General features: G+C 35.3%; 1 protein-coding gene and 1 long non-coding RNA gene across 3 annotated transcripts in view; one reads left to right on the plus strand and one right to left on the minus strand.

Moving 5' to 3' along the window:
• Nucleotides 1-788: 788 nt before the first annotated feature.
• Nucleotides 789-20,643, minus strand: part of LOC114513438 (solute carrier organic anion transporter family member 1B3-like) — a 44,087-nt gene continuing 24,232 nt past the window's right edge. The window contains exons 9-15 of one of the 2 annotated variants that reach the window (XM_036019271.1): nucleotides 16,655-16,819; nucleotides 15,118-15,313; nucleotides 11,960-12,125; nucleotides 9,096-9,280; nucleotides 8,066-8,130; nucleotides 5,073-5,190; nucleotides 789-1,603 (exon numbers count right to left, since the gene is read on the minus strand). In XM_036019271.1, the coding sequence (XP_035875164.1) occupies nucleotides 1,390-1,603; nucleotides 5,073-5,190; nucleotides 8,066-8,130; nucleotides 9,096-9,280; nucleotides 11,960-12,125; nucleotides 15,118-15,313; nucleotides 16,655-16,819 (1,109 nt within the window). In that variant the 3' untranslated portion in view covers nucleotides 789-1,389. Of the gene's footprint in view, nucleotides 1,604-1,632; nucleotides 1,682-5,072; nucleotides 5,191-8,065; nucleotides 8,131-9,095; nucleotides 9,281-11,959; nucleotides 12,126-15,117; nucleotides 15,314-16,654; nucleotides 16,820-20,643 lie in introns of those variants that run through there. The other variant, XM_036019272.1, reaches the window with a different exon arrangement.
• LOC118499120 lies at nucleotides 12,385-20,065 on the plus strand. Its single transcript, XR_004901639.1, has 3 exons — nucleotides 12,385-12,471; nucleotides 14,751-14,756; nucleotides 20,054-20,065. It is a non-coding gene; the product is annotated as an uncharacterized LOC118499120 (long non-coding RNA).

Consider the following 20,643-nt stretch of genomic DNA (forward strand, 5'->3'; position numbering starts at 1 on the left):
TAGTTCCTAGATCCTAGCCAAGTTGTGTGAGTTAACTGTACTCAGGAATATCTCCCCCTACACTACAGTTTGGTTTTCTGTATCTCTTTATCAAGGATTCTATGTGGAGGTTTGTTTTTTATAAAGATGTCCAAGCTGTATCACAAATGCTTCAAATCAGAATCTCTAGGGTGGGTTTAAGACAGGGTTCTTTTAAAAAAAAGTTTCACAGGTGATTCTGGTGCCCCCAAATATTTCTTTTAACTTAGTGGGATAAACACTACGATTTTCAGCATTCACTATAATAACGCTGCTGGCACTAGCAATGTGATATTCTAATATTTGTTATCTTTATGTCCTTGTTCTACTTGTGGGGATGTGAAAGGTGTCTCTTTGTGCATCAAAAACAAACCAATAAACACACACAAAAATGATGTAATTTAGAGACAGAGACAGCTCATAAATTATCTGGTGCAGACTCAACTTCTTCCAGAGAGCAGACAGATGAAATGACACATCTTTTATTTATCTATCTATTTATTTATTACTTTTTAACATTTTATTTTGTTGTTTAAGTACAGTTTTCTGCCGTTTACTCCCACCCCAGCCCACCCCTCCATCCCCCCACCTCCTTACCGTTTCTACTCCCCCTTGTTTTTGTCCATGTGAAAGACACATCTTTTAAATAGGCTTTGCTTTTTCATGTTAATATCAGTTTTTCTTAATTTTTTTCCATGAGCCCAAAATAAACAACACATTCTATAATATGTTGTTTGACAATCATAGCTTGCAAATTTTGTTTATCTCTATTTTCAGCAGTATTTTAATGGGAGATTAGAAGAAGATGCACTGGGGTTGCTAGATAAAACTCAATTTTGAATTATAAATGAGTAAGGTCTGTGAAATATATGACTTAATACACGAATGACAGACATTGTAATAGCGTAAATCCTCCATTGTACTAGACTTCAGGCTTGAGTAACACAATGCAAACTGTTTTTTTGTGTGTGTGAAGATATTATGCTTTTCTCCTTATTTATGCTATAACTTTCTCTCCTCATTTTTTTACCTCTACCTATTCTCTTCTACTCACTGGTTTTATTGCGTTACATTACCCAAGCAAATATGTTTTCTTCTATTATATACTGTTCACACTGGAAATGTGTATGGATCATATATTCCAATCTTAACTACAAATGCAGTCATATAATGATGAGTTTTCCCATTCATTTTCATTTATAGTTTGTTTCATTATTATAAATTCATAGGTAATTCATTGTCCCGTCATGTGTAATGAGTGTGGGAATAGTCAGTAAAAGGACCAGAAAATGCTCAAAAATAACATCCTATTAAATTAGTACATCATTGGTTGAAACACAGCAACAGAAGGCTTTTTCTTTTTTCCTCCTTTTACATATAGGGTTCACTGCCTGCTCTGGCAGAAGGTATGGAATGTCCATCATTATTTAAAAATTTTAAGTTTACTTCATTCTCAGCTTTTCTTCCATTTTCTGATGCTCTGGTATCTTTTTCTTGATAGATTTTTTTCATAGCATAAATAAATACAATACACAAAATAAGTGTTGCAAATTTGAAGCATCCAATCAAGCCAAAGTAGTTTTTTCTGTGAAAAGAAAAGGTAAATTTTTATTTTAAATTGTGTGGAACAATTTACAATGCTTCCCTCCAGTAGGCAGAAGACCTCAAAAGAAAAAAAATGATGTTTGAAATTATACATGAAAATATTAAAGTAGCAATTCTGGTGATTTTTTATTGGAGCACAAAGAATTATTGATTATTTTACAAAGAACATTAAGCCATAGAAAGTAAGAGTAGTTAATAATCTACCCAAGTGTTTTCTATGAGGTACCATATTTTTTGGACCATAAAATGCACCTAGGTTTTAGAGGAGGAAAGTAGGAAACAAAATTTTGAAGTAAAAAATGTAAAATATTTAATAGCATAAATAACATAATATTTCACCAATGTAAATGTAAACAGAACTCAAAAGCAGCATTAACAACCATTATTCCTCCCAAATTTGTGGGGGGAAAGTGCGTCTTATAGTCTGAAAAATATGGGTAGGTATATTTGGAACGCTTAACTTTCTCAAAGCCAGATTTTATGTATAATGTGACAGATTATAAAGGAAATGAATTGACTGTGAGATAATCAAATTGAAACTGTTTAGATTGAACCAAGGGACAACATTTACCTTCTAGACTCATGAAGCGCAAAATGCCCTGCAGTGTGGTCTACTGGGAATATTTCAGTGACTAACACACACAGTCTATTCCGGTGAGTCCCAACTTTGGCTGCACGTGAAAATCACCTGAAGAGATTTAAAATCTACTGTGCCCACGCCACACCCCTTGACCAATTAAATTAAAATGTCTAGAGGTGGGACACAGAAATTAATATTTTTTAAAGCTCCTCAGGAGATTACAATGAGCAAGAAAGATGGATGACCACTCACCTCATACATCAGGGAGCACTCACTGGCCTTATGACAGTGGAAACTAAATGATGATGAGCTTTGTACAAACAATTTTTTTAAACAATTAAGGTTTAATTGAAGGTGAATGACATTAGTTATATAATTTTGACCTTTTTAAACTTAAGTTTATCAAAATTTCAGTAGGATCTTGTGGTGTACTGAATATGGTAAAAGCAATATTTTAAAAGTCTTCAGATACATTTGCTTCAAGCTTGGGTTATATCAGGTAGTAATATGCTAATGTTAGGATTTTTAAATATTCCATTGTTATTAAGAAAAATTAATGAGTTTCTGTTATGTGACTGTTATTGAGAAAATTTGAATGAGTTGTGTTTAAATTTAGGATTGATATCAATAAGCATGTCTATTTTTTTGGATTAGGAATTGTTTAATTATATGTCTGTGCTAGATAAAATCAATGAACAATTATCTGGTTACCCCCAAATAGTAAATCAAAAAAATCATGAGGTAACAATTTAACTTTCAGTTGTGTATTCATTGGTGAATGCACAGCTATTTTTAAGCAATTATTTTACGAAGTACTTTAGGCAAAGAAGACAGCTGGCCAAAGGAAAAGTGACGAGGGCTGTGAGTGAGCTCCAAAGTTCATAGAGTTATAAAGATGGTTAGTTATTCCCAGCTTGCTGGAATGGTGCAGACTTTAGGAAAGATCACATGGTTAGAATTACAAAGTATGTAGCTTTCTCAGATGGCCTTCTTTTACTTCGATATGCATTTCAGTGTCTGTCTTGTCTTTTTTTAGCTTGATAGCTCATTTCATTCTTTCCCTTCCCATTTTATTTTTAAACTTTATTTTTATTCTTTACACTATTACAGATGTCTCCTCCTTTGCCCTCTTCCACCCAGTTCTTGACACCCCTTTGCTTAGGCTGTCACCACACTGTTGTCTGTGGTTATGGGTCATACATATATGTTCTTTGGCAAGCCCCTTCACCTCCTTACATCCAGTACTTGCCCCATCCCCTCTGATGCTGTCGGTCATTGTAGAAAGCAGTATGCAGTTTCCTCAAAAAATTAAAAACAGACCTGCTTTTTGACCCAGCGATTCCACTTTTGGGAACATATCCTAAGAAACCTGTGACACTGATTCAAAAGAATATATGAACACTATGTTCATAAAAGCATTATTTACAATAGCCAAGACCTGGAAACAGCCCAAGTACCTATCAGCAGATGAGTGGATAAAAAAGCTGTGGTACCTTTACACAATGGAATACTACATGGAAATAAAAAGGAAGGAAATCTTACCTTTTGCAATAGCATGGATGGACCTGGAGAGTATTATGCTAAGGAAATAAGCTAGTCAGTGAAAGAGAAGTGCCAAATTATCTCACTTATATGTGGAATCTAGTGAACAAAACAAACTGATGCACAAAATCCATTCTTTTAATTTTTTAATAATATTCTGCTGTATGAATATACCCCAGTTTATTTATTTACCCACTGAAGGACACCTTGGTTGCTTCCATCTTTTGGCAATTATGAATAAAGCTGCTACAGATATACATGTGCAGGTTTTTGTGTGGACATTATGCTTCCAGCTCATCTGGGTAAATAATGAGGAGCAAATTACTTGATTATACGATAAGCCTATGTTTAGCTTTGTAAGAAACTGTCCCACTGTTTTCTAACCTGGCTGCACCATTTTGCCTTCCCACCAGCAGAAATGAGAGTTCCTGTCGTTCTACACCATTGCCAGCATTTGGTGGTGTTTACCTTCAGATTTTAAGAGCTCTGTGTAAAGAGCTCTCTATAAAGAGCTCTTTAGGACATTTGCCTTGTGTCTGTGTTGTGAATAACAAATAACTTCTCCAGTTTATCTTTTGTCTTTGAACTTTGCTTAAGGTAAGTTTTGTGATACAGAATTTTTAAGATATTTTATTTTTTTCTACTATGGTTTTGGGGGTTTGGGGTCACACTTAGAAACATATTCATGCTTCCTAGAATTAAAATAATTTCTATCACCATTTCTTCTAATACTTGTATTTTCAAATTTTAAACTTATGTATTTGATTAATCAGCAGTTAATTTTTATTTAAAGTTAAGATATTATTGCTACAACTTTTTTCTAGATGGCTACCTACTTGTTTCCTTATGAATAGAATAGTATAGATGTGATTCTTTCCGTTTTGTTCCCCACCGACCTACCACTGGGGCCCCAGCTGGTCATTTTGCATCTTCTGGGAGAAGCCAGAGGCCATTGAACAAAACTTGTTGATTGTTCGGAGAGGCTTTGGAAACAAAATGATTTAAGTAGAAACCCCAAATCTTTTTGTTATTAGCTGTGTGATTTTTGAACACATTATTCATTCTCTAAAAATTTTAGTTTTTTCATATTTAAATGTTATTCATATTTTAACTTTTTCATAAGAAAAAAGAAGACAAATTTTCCCCTTCTACAGTTTCTCTGAGTATTAAAATGAGGCATCAGATTGCCTGATACAGCACTGGGTACAGTTTATTAAATGGCAGCTATAATTATTAATATTATTATACTGACAATGATATTTCATCCTCTAATAATTAAAATCAACAAATGATTATAGATTAATGAAGTATAATAATGACAACTTACCCATATAATACGGAATTATATATCCTACAAGAACCTTGCTTCCCATGGCTGTTGATGGACCACTTCATGCATGCTCTATCAATCAGAGCCCCAAAGTATACAGGTGCTAGAATTCCTCCTGCAACATGGGAAGAGGTGTCAAGCCAAGGAAACCTTTCAAATGTGATGGGGTGATATTCCACTTTGATCCAATTTGGGTTAAGTAAAAGTTAAAAAGTTTGGAGGACTCGTTCATTGTTTTGGCTTAATTCTACTCAAGAATCAAGGTAATCAGGAATCTCAAAGGGTAAAAGGGGTCAAAAATATGGTGACAGAAGAACTGACTGTGGTTGGTGGGTCCACACTGCAATATATAGATCATGTATCATAAAAATATACACTTGAAACCTATATAATATTATTAACCAATGCCACCCCAATGCATTAATTAAAAAATAGAAAAGGGCCTTGGCTGGTATAGCTCAGTCGATTGAGCATGGGCCTGTGAAGCAAAGGGTGGCCGGTTCAATTCCCAGTCAGGGCACAGGCCTAGGTTGTGGGCCAGGTCCCTATAAGGGGGCACATGAGAGGCAACCACACATTGATGTTTCTCTCCCTCTCTTTCTCCCTCCCTTCCCTTCTCTCTAAAAATAAATAAATAAAATCCTTAAGAAAATAAAATAAAATAAAAAAGGAATCTCAAAAGCTCAAATCACAAATGATAGCGCAGACATCTTTTTTCTGCCCTCATCTTGTCACCACACAAAAGAACACTATTTATATGCCTGTATGCTCTGTCCTTCTTATAATGACAATTAACTTAAGCCTGATCAATGAAAAGGAGAATGCTGTTAGTAAAACATGAATATTATATTGGTTCATGTGCAATATTTTTTTTTTAGTGAAGAGAGCTGGAAGAGTGGGAATAGACATGACTTCACAAGGAAATGAAAAAGCTCTCAACTGCTGCCAAGGCAAGAGATTTTTTCGGCTCTATTTTTAAGAAAATTAAAAGGTAAGTGCCAACACTAAGACTTCCTCCCCAAAGAAGCACGGGCCAAGCCTCACAGAATGCTGGGCTCTTGGCAGGCTGTCCTGCCTTGGCTCAGAGCTCCACGTCCACCTTCTGGGTGTCACCGGAGCCCAGTGTGCATTTTCTCTCCATTGAAGGGGTGTATTTTTAACACTTCCTGAAACGGACTTGGCTGTCTGAGTCACAGTCTGTGGTGCTGAATTTTTATTGTAATGCTGCCTGCCTAGGCCTCCCGTGGTCTGTTCCTAACCTAATTTTTATTTGCAGTTTATGATTTTATACTTGAGTCTTTTCAGGAACATGTGTGCTGCCTTATAGCAGAAGTACACACCTACTTTTACTGCTATTTTAATAAACTCTGAGATTGACTCCTAATTCTAAACATTGGTCATTTGACTCAAAATTTAGGGGCATGCTCATTTGGACTAAACTTAATGAATTAAACGTTTAGGCAACAAAGGTGGTCTTAAATCATTATTGGAATTTTAAAATTTGAAATAACTTGTTTTCCAAATACTGTTTTCAGTCTTACATATGCTATAGATCTCCCAAAATTTATGCATATATTGTTTCAAGACAATTGCTTTTGAACTGAAAGTTTGGTAGTCAGCATGCACTTTTCCTGTAGAAACAGACAGGTTCCATTGTGTCATGTATCGGACATATCAAAACAGGATGCTCACAACTAGGAAGACAAAATTTATTTTTTCTATTTTATATTACTAGAGGAACTTCCTTTATTCTCAGTCTTATGTCAGCACAACAAAAGGGAGTACTGGCCCCCAGATTCTGTGTTCATCTGCTCACTTCTATGTTCTAGATTCTCAGAGTAAGGCATCTCCATTGGATCTGGAAAAAGGGAGCTGCTGGGATGGACAGAGGCTGTGAGATTAGAGAAGCAGAGAAGAGAAAGCTGGGGAGGGAATTGTAATGGAATCCTGCAGCACCTTTTTTTTTCCTCCTCTTCCAGCCCCATTCTATTTCCTTTTTACCTTTGAGGATCTGTGGCCCTCCCCTAAATATACTTCTTGCACAATTTGCCCATTTTAATTTGGCCACAATGTTATGCTTCTGTCTTTTGCTTGCAGGGGTCCCAGGGATTGACCCCTCCCACTTCCCTTTCCTTCTGTCACAAGCAATTGCCTCCAGGCCATGACCAGCCTTCTACTCCAACCCCTAGATGAGTGGTACCCTTTTCCCACTTCCCAGGCGTTAGCATATAATGTTAATGGGTCTTACACAGAGGCATGCGCTGGAGTTAAACTGGAAGTTGTTAAGCTAACAGGAATCTGTGCGGTCTATAAGGTAAATGGTAAATGGTATGCTAATTACTTCATTTGAATATTTAGAAATAGGCTTTTAACCTCAAGTGTCTATAGCCTTACTCTTTAATAACAACAGCAAAAACATCGATTTCCTCAGCTTTCATTCAAAACACTCCCTTATTCCAAGATGTTCAATTCTTTTAGTTCTCACTTCCTCTTGCATTTTTCACTTCTGATAAAATTTAGCTGCTCCAGTTAGAGAACCAGGGAGTGGGGAGTGGGACAGCAAAGTCCATTTCTGTTGTTTTGCACAGTGTCAGCCTGACCAGATTCCCAGGGCCCCAGCTGTTTGGGGCATTACCCCTTCAGTGTAAAAGGAAGTCCCTTTACTTTGCCTATGGGAAGAAATATTTCTAAATCTGAAAGGAAGAACCAATTTTGCAGACCACCTATCTCTTGTAGAAAGAGTGTAAAACAAATATGATGATTCTTTTTTCTAGTTGAATATGGACTTGACCTAGAATTAACAATCAAATTCTCTTTTAGTTCACAGTTTTCCTCTGTCTCTTATTTGTTATTGACCACAAAAATACAAATGAGTTTAACTAATATTTTTTTACTGTTTGTTTTTAAAGTGAAATTAACTACACCCAGTCTTTGAGCATGGATGTGAAAATTTATATGTCCCAAATTTATAATTTGTCTATTTATCATACCTAGTGTTCGTATAGTCAGTGAATGGAAACCCACCGCTAGGGATTTGAGTTCAGGTTGAACATTTCTGAAATAAAATAAAGGCAAAAAAAAATCATTAAACATCTTTAAAATGCCAAACTGAGTGCAACAGTACAACATTTCTGTGTCATTGGTCTTTGGGGTTGAATAAAAACCTTCTAGTAAACAATTGGCTTTATTGAAAGTTTTATTTTCAGTTGTTTTAAAAGGATAAGATCTGAATGATAATAATTATTACTTTCCCTTATTTAATGAGTTACCATTTCAGGATAAAATACAGTATTTCAGAATAAAATACCTCCTTTATTTCATCCTCTATTCTTCATTTCAGCATCAATGATAATTTGTAATTGTGTATTTATTTTTAAGCTTATTTGTCTTATCTCAGTCTTCCTTGCCATACTTTAAATTGAATGGGAATGGATATTTTATCTGTTATATTCATCATGGGATATTCTTCATCAGGTAAGGTCTAAATATTAATTTAATGAGTGAAGAAAGGAACAAATTTTGTTCATATATTTTTTTTTGTCTGAGAACGTATTTGAGAGACTAGGTTAAAAATCCATTCCAAGGGTGGATTAAAAGCTTTGCAATACTATAGACCTTATATCATATAATTTGGTTCCCAAATATTTTCTTTGAATAGATCAATAGGTAGTTCACTCTGACAGGCTCATCAGGATGTAAGATATTTCAAAATTAAAAGTTCTTTTAGAACCACAATAGATTCTTTAAGGATTAAGGTGATTTTCAATTAGTCTGTTTTAATATTCTTAGTAAGAAGAGCAAGTATAGAATTTATATTTTGTCATGTAAGAACCAGAGGCGAGTTATTATTAATTATGTTATTGAAGCATCAAAATAATTGTAAGAAAATGCATTTTTAAAACATTAAAATGTAACAAAATATGAATTTGGGTTCCAAATATATTGTGGAAAAAATGTATGTTATTGGGTGTGCTTATAGTCTCATATACATAAAAAAAGCTTTTAAAAAGTGATACTCACTTAAAAACCATCATGACACTTGAGGCGGTTCCCAATGATGTGGTAAAAGAACTCAGGATCTGCACTGCCATATAAATATAAAATTTTCGTGTACACTGATCATCTTTTGGGCATGTACCCAGTTTTACTGAGAAGTTTTTGTTCTGGAAACCAGTTGTTTCCATGCAACTACAGTTATAAAATTCCTACAAAACAGTTTTTGAGATATTACAGAATATATTTGTACAATATGACTGATTTATAAATACAGTCCATTATTTTTAAGAGGTCTCATTCATTCAAGCTAAAATATTTACAGTTTATGAAGAAACTATTTTAAAAATACAGTTGCTTGATAGTTGAAAAGCAAAATACTTTACTGGATTCCTTTCTACAAAACAAAACGTAATTTACCATTAACATTTAATTCATCCCCGCTTTAAAAATTAGTAAAGAATAAAATAATGTCTGAAACTGTGTATAATTTTCTCATTAATGTAAATTCTTTTACTAGTTTTCTCCTACTCACTTCTACAATCCATAACACACCTACTTACTCTCTTCAACAATCTCTACTAAGTATCAGGGACATTCTTTGAGGAGGGATTATCCAGGGAATCCAGAAAATGCAGTAATTTGGGAGAGGCCAAAAGTCTGGGACTAGAGCCACCCACTGGAATGGGGCAGAGTCCAGGGGAAAATGGGCCAGACCTTGGCCAGCCAACACCAAGTCTAAGAACATAATGACAGATTAGAGAATAGATGATATTATTACCAGAGAAGGTAAACCTAACAGATTACCCTAATAGTTTGAGGGCAGGAGGATAAAACTTATGAACAAATGATTTTAGACATTTAATTTGGCAGGCACTTTATATATAGACAGGCAGCTTCAGTAATTGTTTCTGAGTCTAAGCTAAACTAAAGTTTAAGGGAAGTCTAAACCTATTAGTGCTAAAGGCTAATTACTGAAGGAAAAATGGAGGAAGAATTTGAAGCCATACTTATCTGATAACTAAGCTTTACTTTTTTACAAGGTATAATGTGGAAAAACCCTGTATGTAGCAAGCCTATTGGCCAATAAAACCAAACTTATATATAAAGAGTCTTATTTTGAATAATTAAGAATAATTTATTTTTAAGGACTTGGTAAAGTAATTCCCCAGTAATCTCAAAATGTACAGTCATTGACAATATTAAGAAGGTAATGTCACTATACTAACCAGAGCTCTGGATTCCAACATCATGTCTCAGGCATTACTAGTAGGCAAAGTGAGACCATAGATTAAATGGGGCACTTTCAGTGTGATGTGGGGTTTAAACATGGTCCGTGAGCCACATTTTGCAAATTTATAGCCCCATTTCAAAAAATCTAGGTGCTTTATTTTTTAAAAAATTTCATTACCCTTCAATAATATGATTAATAGAACTATGGACAAGAAAAGGATGAAAGAAGTTTGAAAATCAAAGGCAGAAGGCAATAATTATAGCTGATATTGCCAATGTTGGTTCTAGAAAAAAAGGGCCCAGGAAATGACCCTCCTACTTTGTGAGAAATTCAGTGAATTGGAGGTAAAGTGGAGAACGCCCTACGTGATCCCCAACTCTTGGGAATTACCCAAGGTAATTTGCATGGAAGCAGGTATTTTGCATGGAAGCAGGTATTTTGAGTGCAGAAGTAAATGGAATTTCTATGTGAGATGCTAGCAATATGTTAGCTGAATGCCAGGTTATCTTGGGTAGAATTGCCAACTTTGGGGAAATGAAAATTGGAAGGCTAGAGTTGGACAGTCAGTGAGTATAAAGCTTTGATTACTTTCTTTGAAAGACAAAAGTGTAGTGAGGCTAGAGATAAACCTGTCAGAATCTATATGCAAAATTACATACAGTTTTCCTGGAAAGGCAGGGAGTGTTGACAAGGAGGTGGCTCAGGACTTCCTCCTAACTGCTGAAGGGTATAAGGTACCTCCAACTTAGTTAAAATCATATCCTTTCATCAAATGAGGGGTTTTGATTTTTATTTTTGTTGTTTTTTTATTTCTAAGTATTTATAATACTGTGAATACTACAGCTATTCAAAAAAGTAATTCCTACAAGAATATAACGAGACACATAGAACAAGGATGAGACATCTTTAGCCAGCAGCACTAGTCGAGGCCATAAACCTTTACCAATCCATTACATACTGCTTTTCTAGAGTATCTTGTGGTGCACAGTAATTTGTAAAAACTGACTCCTGCATAAGATTTAAATACTATATATTTTAATGCCAAATGAATATGGGTATAAAAATAACCTAAGTATTTCACTAAAGAAAAAAGGATCATTGTAATTATCCATTTAAAATAACTACGCATTTTGAGGGGTTTGATTCAATCTTCATTGTATATTTTCCATTACCATTTAGTCTCCTTTTACCCACCTGCCCTCTGCAAATTCCACACAGTTGTCCATGTCCATGAGTCCTTTTTCCTTTTTGTTCAATCCCGCCACCCCCAAGCCTCCCCCTGCTGCCTACCACCCCACACTAACTTTTTAGATACCTTAAATGCATTTAAATTCTAAAAGGTCATATTCTTATATACTCAAGAGGAAAAAAATTTGAGTAGCCTGCAATGAAAATTTAAGCAACAGAAAATCCTGTTTGTGTCCCAAGTCAAATTTTGTTCCATTTCTACATAAATCTTATAAAATCCAAGCAGAATTTTATATGAGGCTTTGTTTATACAAGATCACAGCCATTACAATGACACAATACTGGAAATCTTTTTCTTTTATCTTTTTACTGAAGCCACAATTATAGAAAAGTTTGATAAGTAACTGTTAAAATCAATATCTGTGATTTTGATTAAGGAGAGGAGGGAAAAAAAACCCCTAATACTCACCATAGGCTTTTTATTGCCACTTGAAAATTTACATCCTGCTAGACAAGGGGACATGTAAGTTATTCCATTGCTCCCACAGACTGGTTCCCACTGGCTTTCATCACAATTGCAATTTGAGTTGCAATCAGAAAGTGGTACATTTATGTGAGATGCCACTGTATTATTTCTGGAAATATATGATACACATATATCAAAAAGAGAGACAGAGAGAGAAAGAGAGAGAAGGAAGAAGAGGGGGGTAAGGTGGAATTAAAAAAAAAAGAAAAGGAAAGGAAGGAAAGAAGAAGAGAGTAAGAAGAGAGGGGAGGTGAGGAAAGGAGAAATAAGGGAAAGGGTTGTCCTTTAATTCAATAGGAAAATTTGATAAGTAATGATGCCAAAATGGCAAGGTTTTATAGAGCTTATTAGCCTTTTCACCCTCCATCTTTACCTAGACATGATTTTTGATCTAGATAAGGTAAAATAATAAAAGAAACCAAAGAGGTTAGGTAAGACTTAGACAAGAGGTCTTTGTGATTCTACCACTTCATTTTCTATTACTCAGTTTCTCTGCAGCAGGGTGATGGCATTAGACTAAGGCTCCTCCCAGCTCACTGAAAAGTCTGTGAATGTTATTCAACCAATTTAAATTTACTAATCTATATTTTCACTACATAGGAAAATAATTCAACACGGTTAAAGCAGAATCCTTGAGGCTAAATTTTTTTTTAAATCAAGAAAAATACCATCAGTTGAGAGAAACTAGAAAAATTCCATATATTTTTAAAATAAAACTTCAACATACTTTATAACGACTTATTATAAAACATGGTTATATTTGTAAAATATAATCTTAAAACACTGCTAAAATGACAAAATAGAACTTTTGTGTAATTAATTTTCTGCTTATAATTTTTTTAAGATTTTATCCATTTTATTTTTAGAGAGGAAAGGGAGGGAGAAAGAAAGAGAAACATCAACGTGCAGTTGCTGGGGGCCGTGGCCTGCAACCCAGGTATGTGGCCTGACTGGGAATCAAACCTGCGACACTTTGGTTTGCAGCCTGTGCCCAATCCACTGAGCTACGCCAGCCAGAGCTACTTATAAATTTTTAAAATAATTTTTTTGTTTTTGGTAAAAGTCTTGATAATAATTAAAGGTTGATCAATCTTTTTAAATGAGAAATTGATTTACATGAAAAGAGTGAAGAGTAGATTCCAAAACTCCAAAATTCTATTATAAATAATTTTACTAAAAAGCATCTAATAGCTAACTCCGCCTGGGGTCATACGACCTGGAGCTGTTACGGTCAATGGTTAATGAGGCAGTCCAGACACCACAGTCAGAAACTCCCATGCTCACATTCCTTCTTTCATGTCTGGGCAATGTGACTGTTCTTCCTAAAATTAGTTCTGCCATTTGTAAGTCATATATGATGACATCAAACTCATAGGAATTTTGGGGGGTGAAAATGAATTTGGCAGTTCTCAAAGTTTTTGTTCTCAGTAGCCCTTCACACTCAAAAGTTTGGGGGCCCTCAATGTTTTTGTTCAAGTGGGGTGTATCTGCTGATATATACTCTATTAGAAAGTAAAGCTAAGAAAATATTAGTACATGAGAATTTACAAGCACGCATTCATTATCCAGCAGACTAGTGTCATCACTGCCTGTCTCACAGGCTTAGAAAATGCCACTATACATTCATGAGAAAAGGAGAATGAAAGAGTGAATGCTATCTTGGTATTATTTTTAAAATATTTTACAATATGTTGACACTCTGATAAGCTCCCAGGGACCCCTACAGATCCTCTTCTGAGACTCTCTGCACTAACTCACACTGTAAGAACCTACCCCCGTGACCAGCATTTCATAGATGCTGAATACACTGATCCTGCATTTGCTCTCCTCAGACTGTGAAATCCACGCAAGCATTGATGTAACAGATAAATCTCCTTGACTTTTAAGGAGGCATTTTGTAGAATTTTACTGATTGAAAAATATTCCACAGGACTGTAGCTGCCTTCTTTTGAACAGATGGGACCGTTACACTTGTTTTCAGGGGCCTGGCTAAAGGCTAAAGAAAGCCTGCCCCGAACCGATGATGTGAATGAAGCAGTGCCATCTGAAGGCATTGTCGACTTCAGACAAGTCACAGTTTCTCTGAGTCTCAACTCATAAAAAAAGAGAACATAAAAGGGTCGGGCTGCATGATCCTAAGGTTCTTTTACCTGTAAAGTTCAATGCTCTAGGTACTCTGTATTTTGATTTAACAGTAGAGTACGTGACAATGTATAGAAATAATAACAGCCAGGATTAGGAGGAAGCCAGGAGATAATGCAAGACTAGGTTGGCAAGCCTCCAATAACACGATGATGCTTCAGTAAGGAAATATAGGAATATTTGACAAGTTAAAATTGCTACTTCATAAAATCTAGAGTGTAAAAGCTCAGAACCCACAATAAGCAGTTAAAGAGCATGGTGACTGAACTGTGATTCAAGGATCTTTGCTTGTTACTTGAATGGGAGACTTCCCAAACATGAACCTTCCTAAACTTAAGCTGTTGGCTGTATTTACAAGATGATACATATGCGCAGGAATCTTGCCCTTGATTTGGGGTAGAGATTGGAGTAGTCAGAGTAATTCACAACACTTGATAATACTAAAAATGAAAGGTTTTCTAGACTCTGATATGCACTTATATACAGGATATTTATCAATCCTATTAATGAAGACAGTGCCAGAGGAAGCAGTATTTGTTTGCAGAAAAGGTGAACTCAGTAGTACAAGGTAAGGAAATGTTTTCTTGTAAAGATAATTGTTAAACATCAATATTAACTGCAGATATAGATAGTTCAGTCACTTTTAGAAAATGTCATTTATATTCACCTCATGATCCATCCAAGAATATAATGATTAAGGCTAAGAGTTTTGGAGTGAAAAACCCTAAATTTGAGTCAAAATCTTAACATTGTTAACCATGTAATTTATGTACCCCTCTAAACCTTACACTTCTAATCTATAAAATTAGGATTAAAGTATGCATCACTCACTGTAAGCACCCCATAAGTGATAACTATTGTTACAAACTATGTAGTTTTTTAAAGATTTTTTTTACCCTTGTAGTGTTTTACATTCAACAGTTTATACATTGTGCAACTATATATTGATATATACAAACCCATCATAGGTCAAGGTTAGACCGGCAACTGGTTTGTTTTCACAGAAGAGTGCAAAATTAAAGAGGTGTAGTGTGAAGATCACAACATTGATAGAAAATAAAAATTTGGCAATTCCAAGCAAGGTCAATTTGAATTTTTTAATGATATATCCTCCTGTAAACATTCCAGTTGCAAGAGATGGAAGGGTTATAGCTCCTAGAAATAAAAGAAAAATTGTAATTATATACAGTTATTCTGTAATGGCTTTATATACAAAACACTGTGAACAGCAGCCAAATTTATTATGATCTTATTACTTCTTAAGAATGGCAGATCCAGATGGATGCAAGCAACCAGTATACAATGTGGGAGAGATGAAAATAATTTCTTCCTGCCAATGCTGAGGGTTTGGTTTCCCAAAAGCAAAAGTCAGTGACAGAATATTTGTATGTCTGTATAGATGGTTTCCATGAGATGCTATTTCATCCTGGAAATCAGGATGAAATTTCCAGGATGAGACTTTTGTCCTATCATCTAAAATCCTTTACATCTCCTCAAAATGAAAAGTTCTAATTCTTAAACACACTCCAAACTTACCCAGTACTTTAGAATTGAATACTTGAATTAATATCTCTTTTTTATTAATTCAAACGCACAATATACCCTGAGATGATAAACAGATTTATATACAGTATTAAAAATGATTGATCCCTCTTATAAGTTTTCATTTCATTGTACTGCAAGAGTTATTAAATATGAAGAATGCTCTAACAAAAAATTCAGGATGGGAAAATTACCGAGTCAAACTTCACTCTTCCAGTTCAATCTTTTATCTCAAATTCAATATGAGCATCATAAATAATTAAATAATTATCATTTTCTTATTTATTTGTGACCTATTCATATACCACTTGATATAAATTCAATTTAATTTATCAAATATTTTTTAAGTTTCTACAATATTCTGGGCATTGTATTGGGTAATGTACGGCTCTTAAGAATTTGATATTATCCTGGGTGTAGGGGAAGAATGATATAAGAGGACCATTCCTTCATGAGCAAGCCTCACTATGTTGTGCTAAATGAATATTGTAGCTAAACAAACAAACAAACAAACTGCTATACAATATGATATTAGTTTTGAGTTATGTAGACATCAATAACATGTTTAAATTGTTTTTCTTTGGGACACATCACTATTCTATTTTTTGTAAATAGCTGAGTCCTGATTCAAAGTCCATGAGTTATGGAAATACAATAATTACGTTACAAAGGGCTTTGTCTCTGGATCTCAGCACTAAATGGTAAGATCCAATTATGCAGATACCATGTCTGAATATTTCATTCACACACAATTTTTTTCTTCAAAAATAATATGAGGTGCCACTTCAAATTCAGAACAATGATATGACAAGATTGACAAATTTGATAAGATTTGCAAGAGAATAAATTGAAATTATATTTACTAACATATGAAATTGCCATCACAATATCACTCATAACTCAATTACTTGGGAGTATATTATTTATCAAGCAAACACAAACAATGTATCTTACCAATCACCAAGTTTGCTTCAGAGGCTGACTTGTCATATTGTTGTTCTATGTATTTGAAGACATAAGTAATAACACCAATATAGGCACTGGCTTGCATCAATGACAGCAACAAATACAAAACATATAAGGGATTGGTAAGGATGCTTTTCAAGGACTGGAAAAAACCTATAAAAACATAAACATAAAAAATAGAATACTGTAGCTTCAATATATATTAATATCTTAATCTTATAAATATGTTATATAACATTTAAAAATATATAAATACATGACACCAGAAAGTCAGAATACCTGCAATCCTATCAATAATTTTTTATAAACTCCTTTAATTTTTCCATGTATACATTAATATTTACTTAGTTCCTTTTACCTTAATGGGATCATGTATACATGCTGTTTGCAACTTGCTTTGTTCACATTGTATTTGGTTATTTTTGCCATTCTACCATACAACTACATACATGACTAATTATTTATTCATTCATTCAACACATTGCTTCTAAGCTGGAGATGAGACAACATGTTTGTGTTCAAAAAACAAAAGTTAAGAAGACATGAACTGTTTCTTTATTAGCACTTAATAATGTAATTATTAAATAGAAATTTACCTAAAGACAATATAATGCAAAGCTCGCAGAAATAAGAAGAGTAAGACTCAAAAATCATGAAGATCAACTTAGTGCTAGGACACAGGTCCCTTGTTATTTGGCACACAGCTTTTCTACAATAAGACTATTGCATCAGTACACCTGGCAGTATTATACATCACTTTTCTCAAGGTGCAAGGAGAGTCAGAGAATAATGACGTGTCTCAATTGATACTATGTCAATAATAGTACAACCACCTGCACCTACAAATAGAGGGGTAACAAATTCATTACTTCTGTCCATGAAGAATTCTGTGGTCTGGGTCTGTGATTAGTAAGTCAAACAGCTATATTGGGAGTTAAAGTGAAAGGGGCTACTTAGAAAAACAGGATGGGTAGCAAAGTCCAAAAGGACTGAACCAGATACTCAGAAATGGTTATTTCTCAATAACTATTAACTATTTGAGAGATAGATCACACAGGCTTTGAAAGATTTTGTTCTGTAGGTCACTGAAGGTTTTCATTAGATCTGGTCAGAATCCAGCCTTCTTTCCAGTGGCAACTAAAGATAGTTTTATCTGCTGTAAGCAGAAAGGAGAGTTAGGGCAAACAGTGTAGAAGAGGGAAAAAGAAAATTCATAACTGGACTAAATAATATTTAAAATGATCTGGCCAAAGCATGCTAAACTTCTCTCACAGCGCCCCACAGTCTGGAGGACCCCTGACTGGTGAGGTGACCTAGGTAAGTGGTGATGCTGGGCCACGAGCAACAGAGCGGGAGTGCTCGACAGATCACTGACTTTTCGAGGAGGGTGGGAACTTGGGTGTTGTCTGCTCTGAAGTTCCATACAATCATGATCCACAATGTATCCTCAATAATTGGATCAATAAACAAGTCAAGGAACATTAAGCTAATGTCCTCAGAAAGAAATTTGCTCCATTTTTGGCCAATTCTTATTGTTAATAATTTTATTTACAAATTGTTTTTGTAATGAACTGAAATATTTCTTTCTTTCTTTCTAGTTAGCCCTATTTCTATTCAAAAACATATGGAACAAATGCAATTTTGTTTTTTCTGACTTAGTGGTCTTAGTTATTTTATCATTCCTAACAGCATATAATTAAGGGCTTCTTTACTATTCTGGTCACTATCCAACAAACAGTTGATAATATACATGATATTTACATGTGTCCTATTTCTGTATATTCATTACCCTCTCCATTTTTTGGGGGCTCACAGTCCATTATGCTCTTTTCGGTTTGAGTCAATTCACTACTTTTCATGGATTTGAGGTGGTACAGTGGAAACAGCATAGACCAAGTAAAATTTTCTCGGTATGCTATTTTTAGTGTACATGTTAAATTTCAGAAGCTTCTAACTCAGTGGTGTGCTGGTAAATGTTTCACTGACTCTCGGGAAAATAAGGCCTGATCTGTAGTATTTCCCAGTTTACACAGTAATAAATGATGGTAAATTCCCCCACAATGGCCAATGTCAAGCTTCCAGTGTAGCTGACAAATGAACAGTCCTATCTCACAAGCCAACAGATGCTGGCTCCATCATTCTGCTGGTCTCAGATTAAAGTGATGGGGAGGAGAATGTAACAATCAAGAGAGTATAAGAAACTATGAGAGGGAGAACTTGGGCTATACCTGAGAATATTTAATTCACTTCAACATAGAAAGGTTGTCAAGGTGTTGGGAACCACTCTGCCTGGTATCAGAAGCTGTAACCCCCACCAAGGCTAAGGCTGAGGGAACGACCTTGGACCCTAAGCCAGCAAGGAGACAAAAGCTTATCTCCCTGGCAGCAGCACTGCTTCTGCTCCTTTTACTTCATCCATAACTGGTCCCCAATGCTTGGTTGGTTAGCCAATGATGGGTAAGATTCCCCAAGGGGGGAATGACCTAAGACAGGCACAATCACGTGGGAGGCCCCTAAGGAAGGATTTTGGGGGCTACAACAAAAGGGGATGATGGACCCTTGCCCCTCAGCTTTGACAAAGCTTGAGTCCTCATTGTCTGTGAGAAAATCTAATCTCTTGGCTGCCTTACTTCCCTTGTTCCACCTAAGCCTGAAACAATGACAGAGGGTGGTGCAGCCCTGTGTTGGAAAGGGCAGGTTCCCTGGGCAATCAGGCCTAAGAAAGAATATGTAAAATCCTGTGAAATCTGCTTTGTTTAGAATACTCTCAATGAAATAAGGGTCCAAGCAAGAAGTAAGTTTGTTCCTCAAAGTTTTACAACTCTTTAGCTATCTGACCATAACTCAGAATAGCCCTCAGAGTTCCTTGTTATCTATTGTTTGATCCTTACTTCCTGGCAATGATTAATGAGCTTTGCCTGAATTCCTGTGTAAACAAACCCAATAAAAGCCTGCTGGGGTGGAAGAATGGGGTGCTCTCCACTAGAGAGAGTGGCCATTTTTGTCCCTATTTCTCCACAGGACTTGGTTGTACATGTGTATGTTTTTCTTGTGTTTCAACGAGCCATCTGCCGCGTTCCGAGGTCACTGCCAATTGGTGGCCGAGGCATCAAGGGATTAGACATTGCTTCACTTTGGTTTTTATCTGCTACCATTTCCGTGCAATGTGAAGGCGCACTAGCTACTGCTTGCTTCCACTACCTTGCCCTGAATGCTGCTGGACCATTCTCCAGGTGATTGCTCCTAAGCTGTTCTCCCCTAGCCCTCAGGGCTCATGACTGAGAGGGATGGCACTAGCAGATGGCGGATGATCATTATTCATGTGACTGAATGTGAGCATCTTAGCTACTGCTAGTGCTGCTACTTATTAAAAAATATTTAGGTAAGCAAACTTTTTTCTATGTGATTACAAAGAAAAAAAATGTTACTTTATTTATCTAGAGAGAAATCTCTGATTTCTTTCTCTTTATTCCACCTCTCCACCTAAGAAAAGTTAAGTTGCCCAAGTTATAGACACTGAGAAATTCTTATATCTAACATTACCAGAGCACTTAAAGACTATATTGCAATTGTCTATATGCTTCTTGGTATAACCCACTAGACTGTAAATTCTAGGAAAATAGGCAATATTCTATCATGTAGGCATGGTACAGTGCCTGGTACTATTTTCGAATGAATGAAAAAAATGAATGAAATATAACAGTCCTTTTAACCCTCATGGGTCACAGCATATTATTTTGAAATGAATATATACTCTTTGGTTTATAAGTAACAGATATTTTTAATCTTTGGTTGGTTTCTCCCTGCTGAAGACTACAAATCTAGTTCTCTTAAGGAGTTGATTTGTGTTCAGAAAACATTTACTAATCTTAGTAGGAATCTTAGAAAAATAGTTCAGCTCAATTCAGTGCAGAATGGTTATCTCTAGATGATTTGAGCATGAAATTGTTTTGGAATACTCACTCCTCCCTGTCACT

This window comes from Phyllostomus discolor, chromosome 2 (genome assembly GCF_004126475.2).
Source record: "Phyllostomus discolor isolate MPI-MPIP mPhyDis1 chromosome 2, mPhyDis1.pri.v3, whole genome shotgun sequence".
NCBI lineage: Eukaryota > Metazoa > Chordata > Mammalia > Chiroptera > Phyllostomidae > Phyllostomus > Phyllostomus discolor.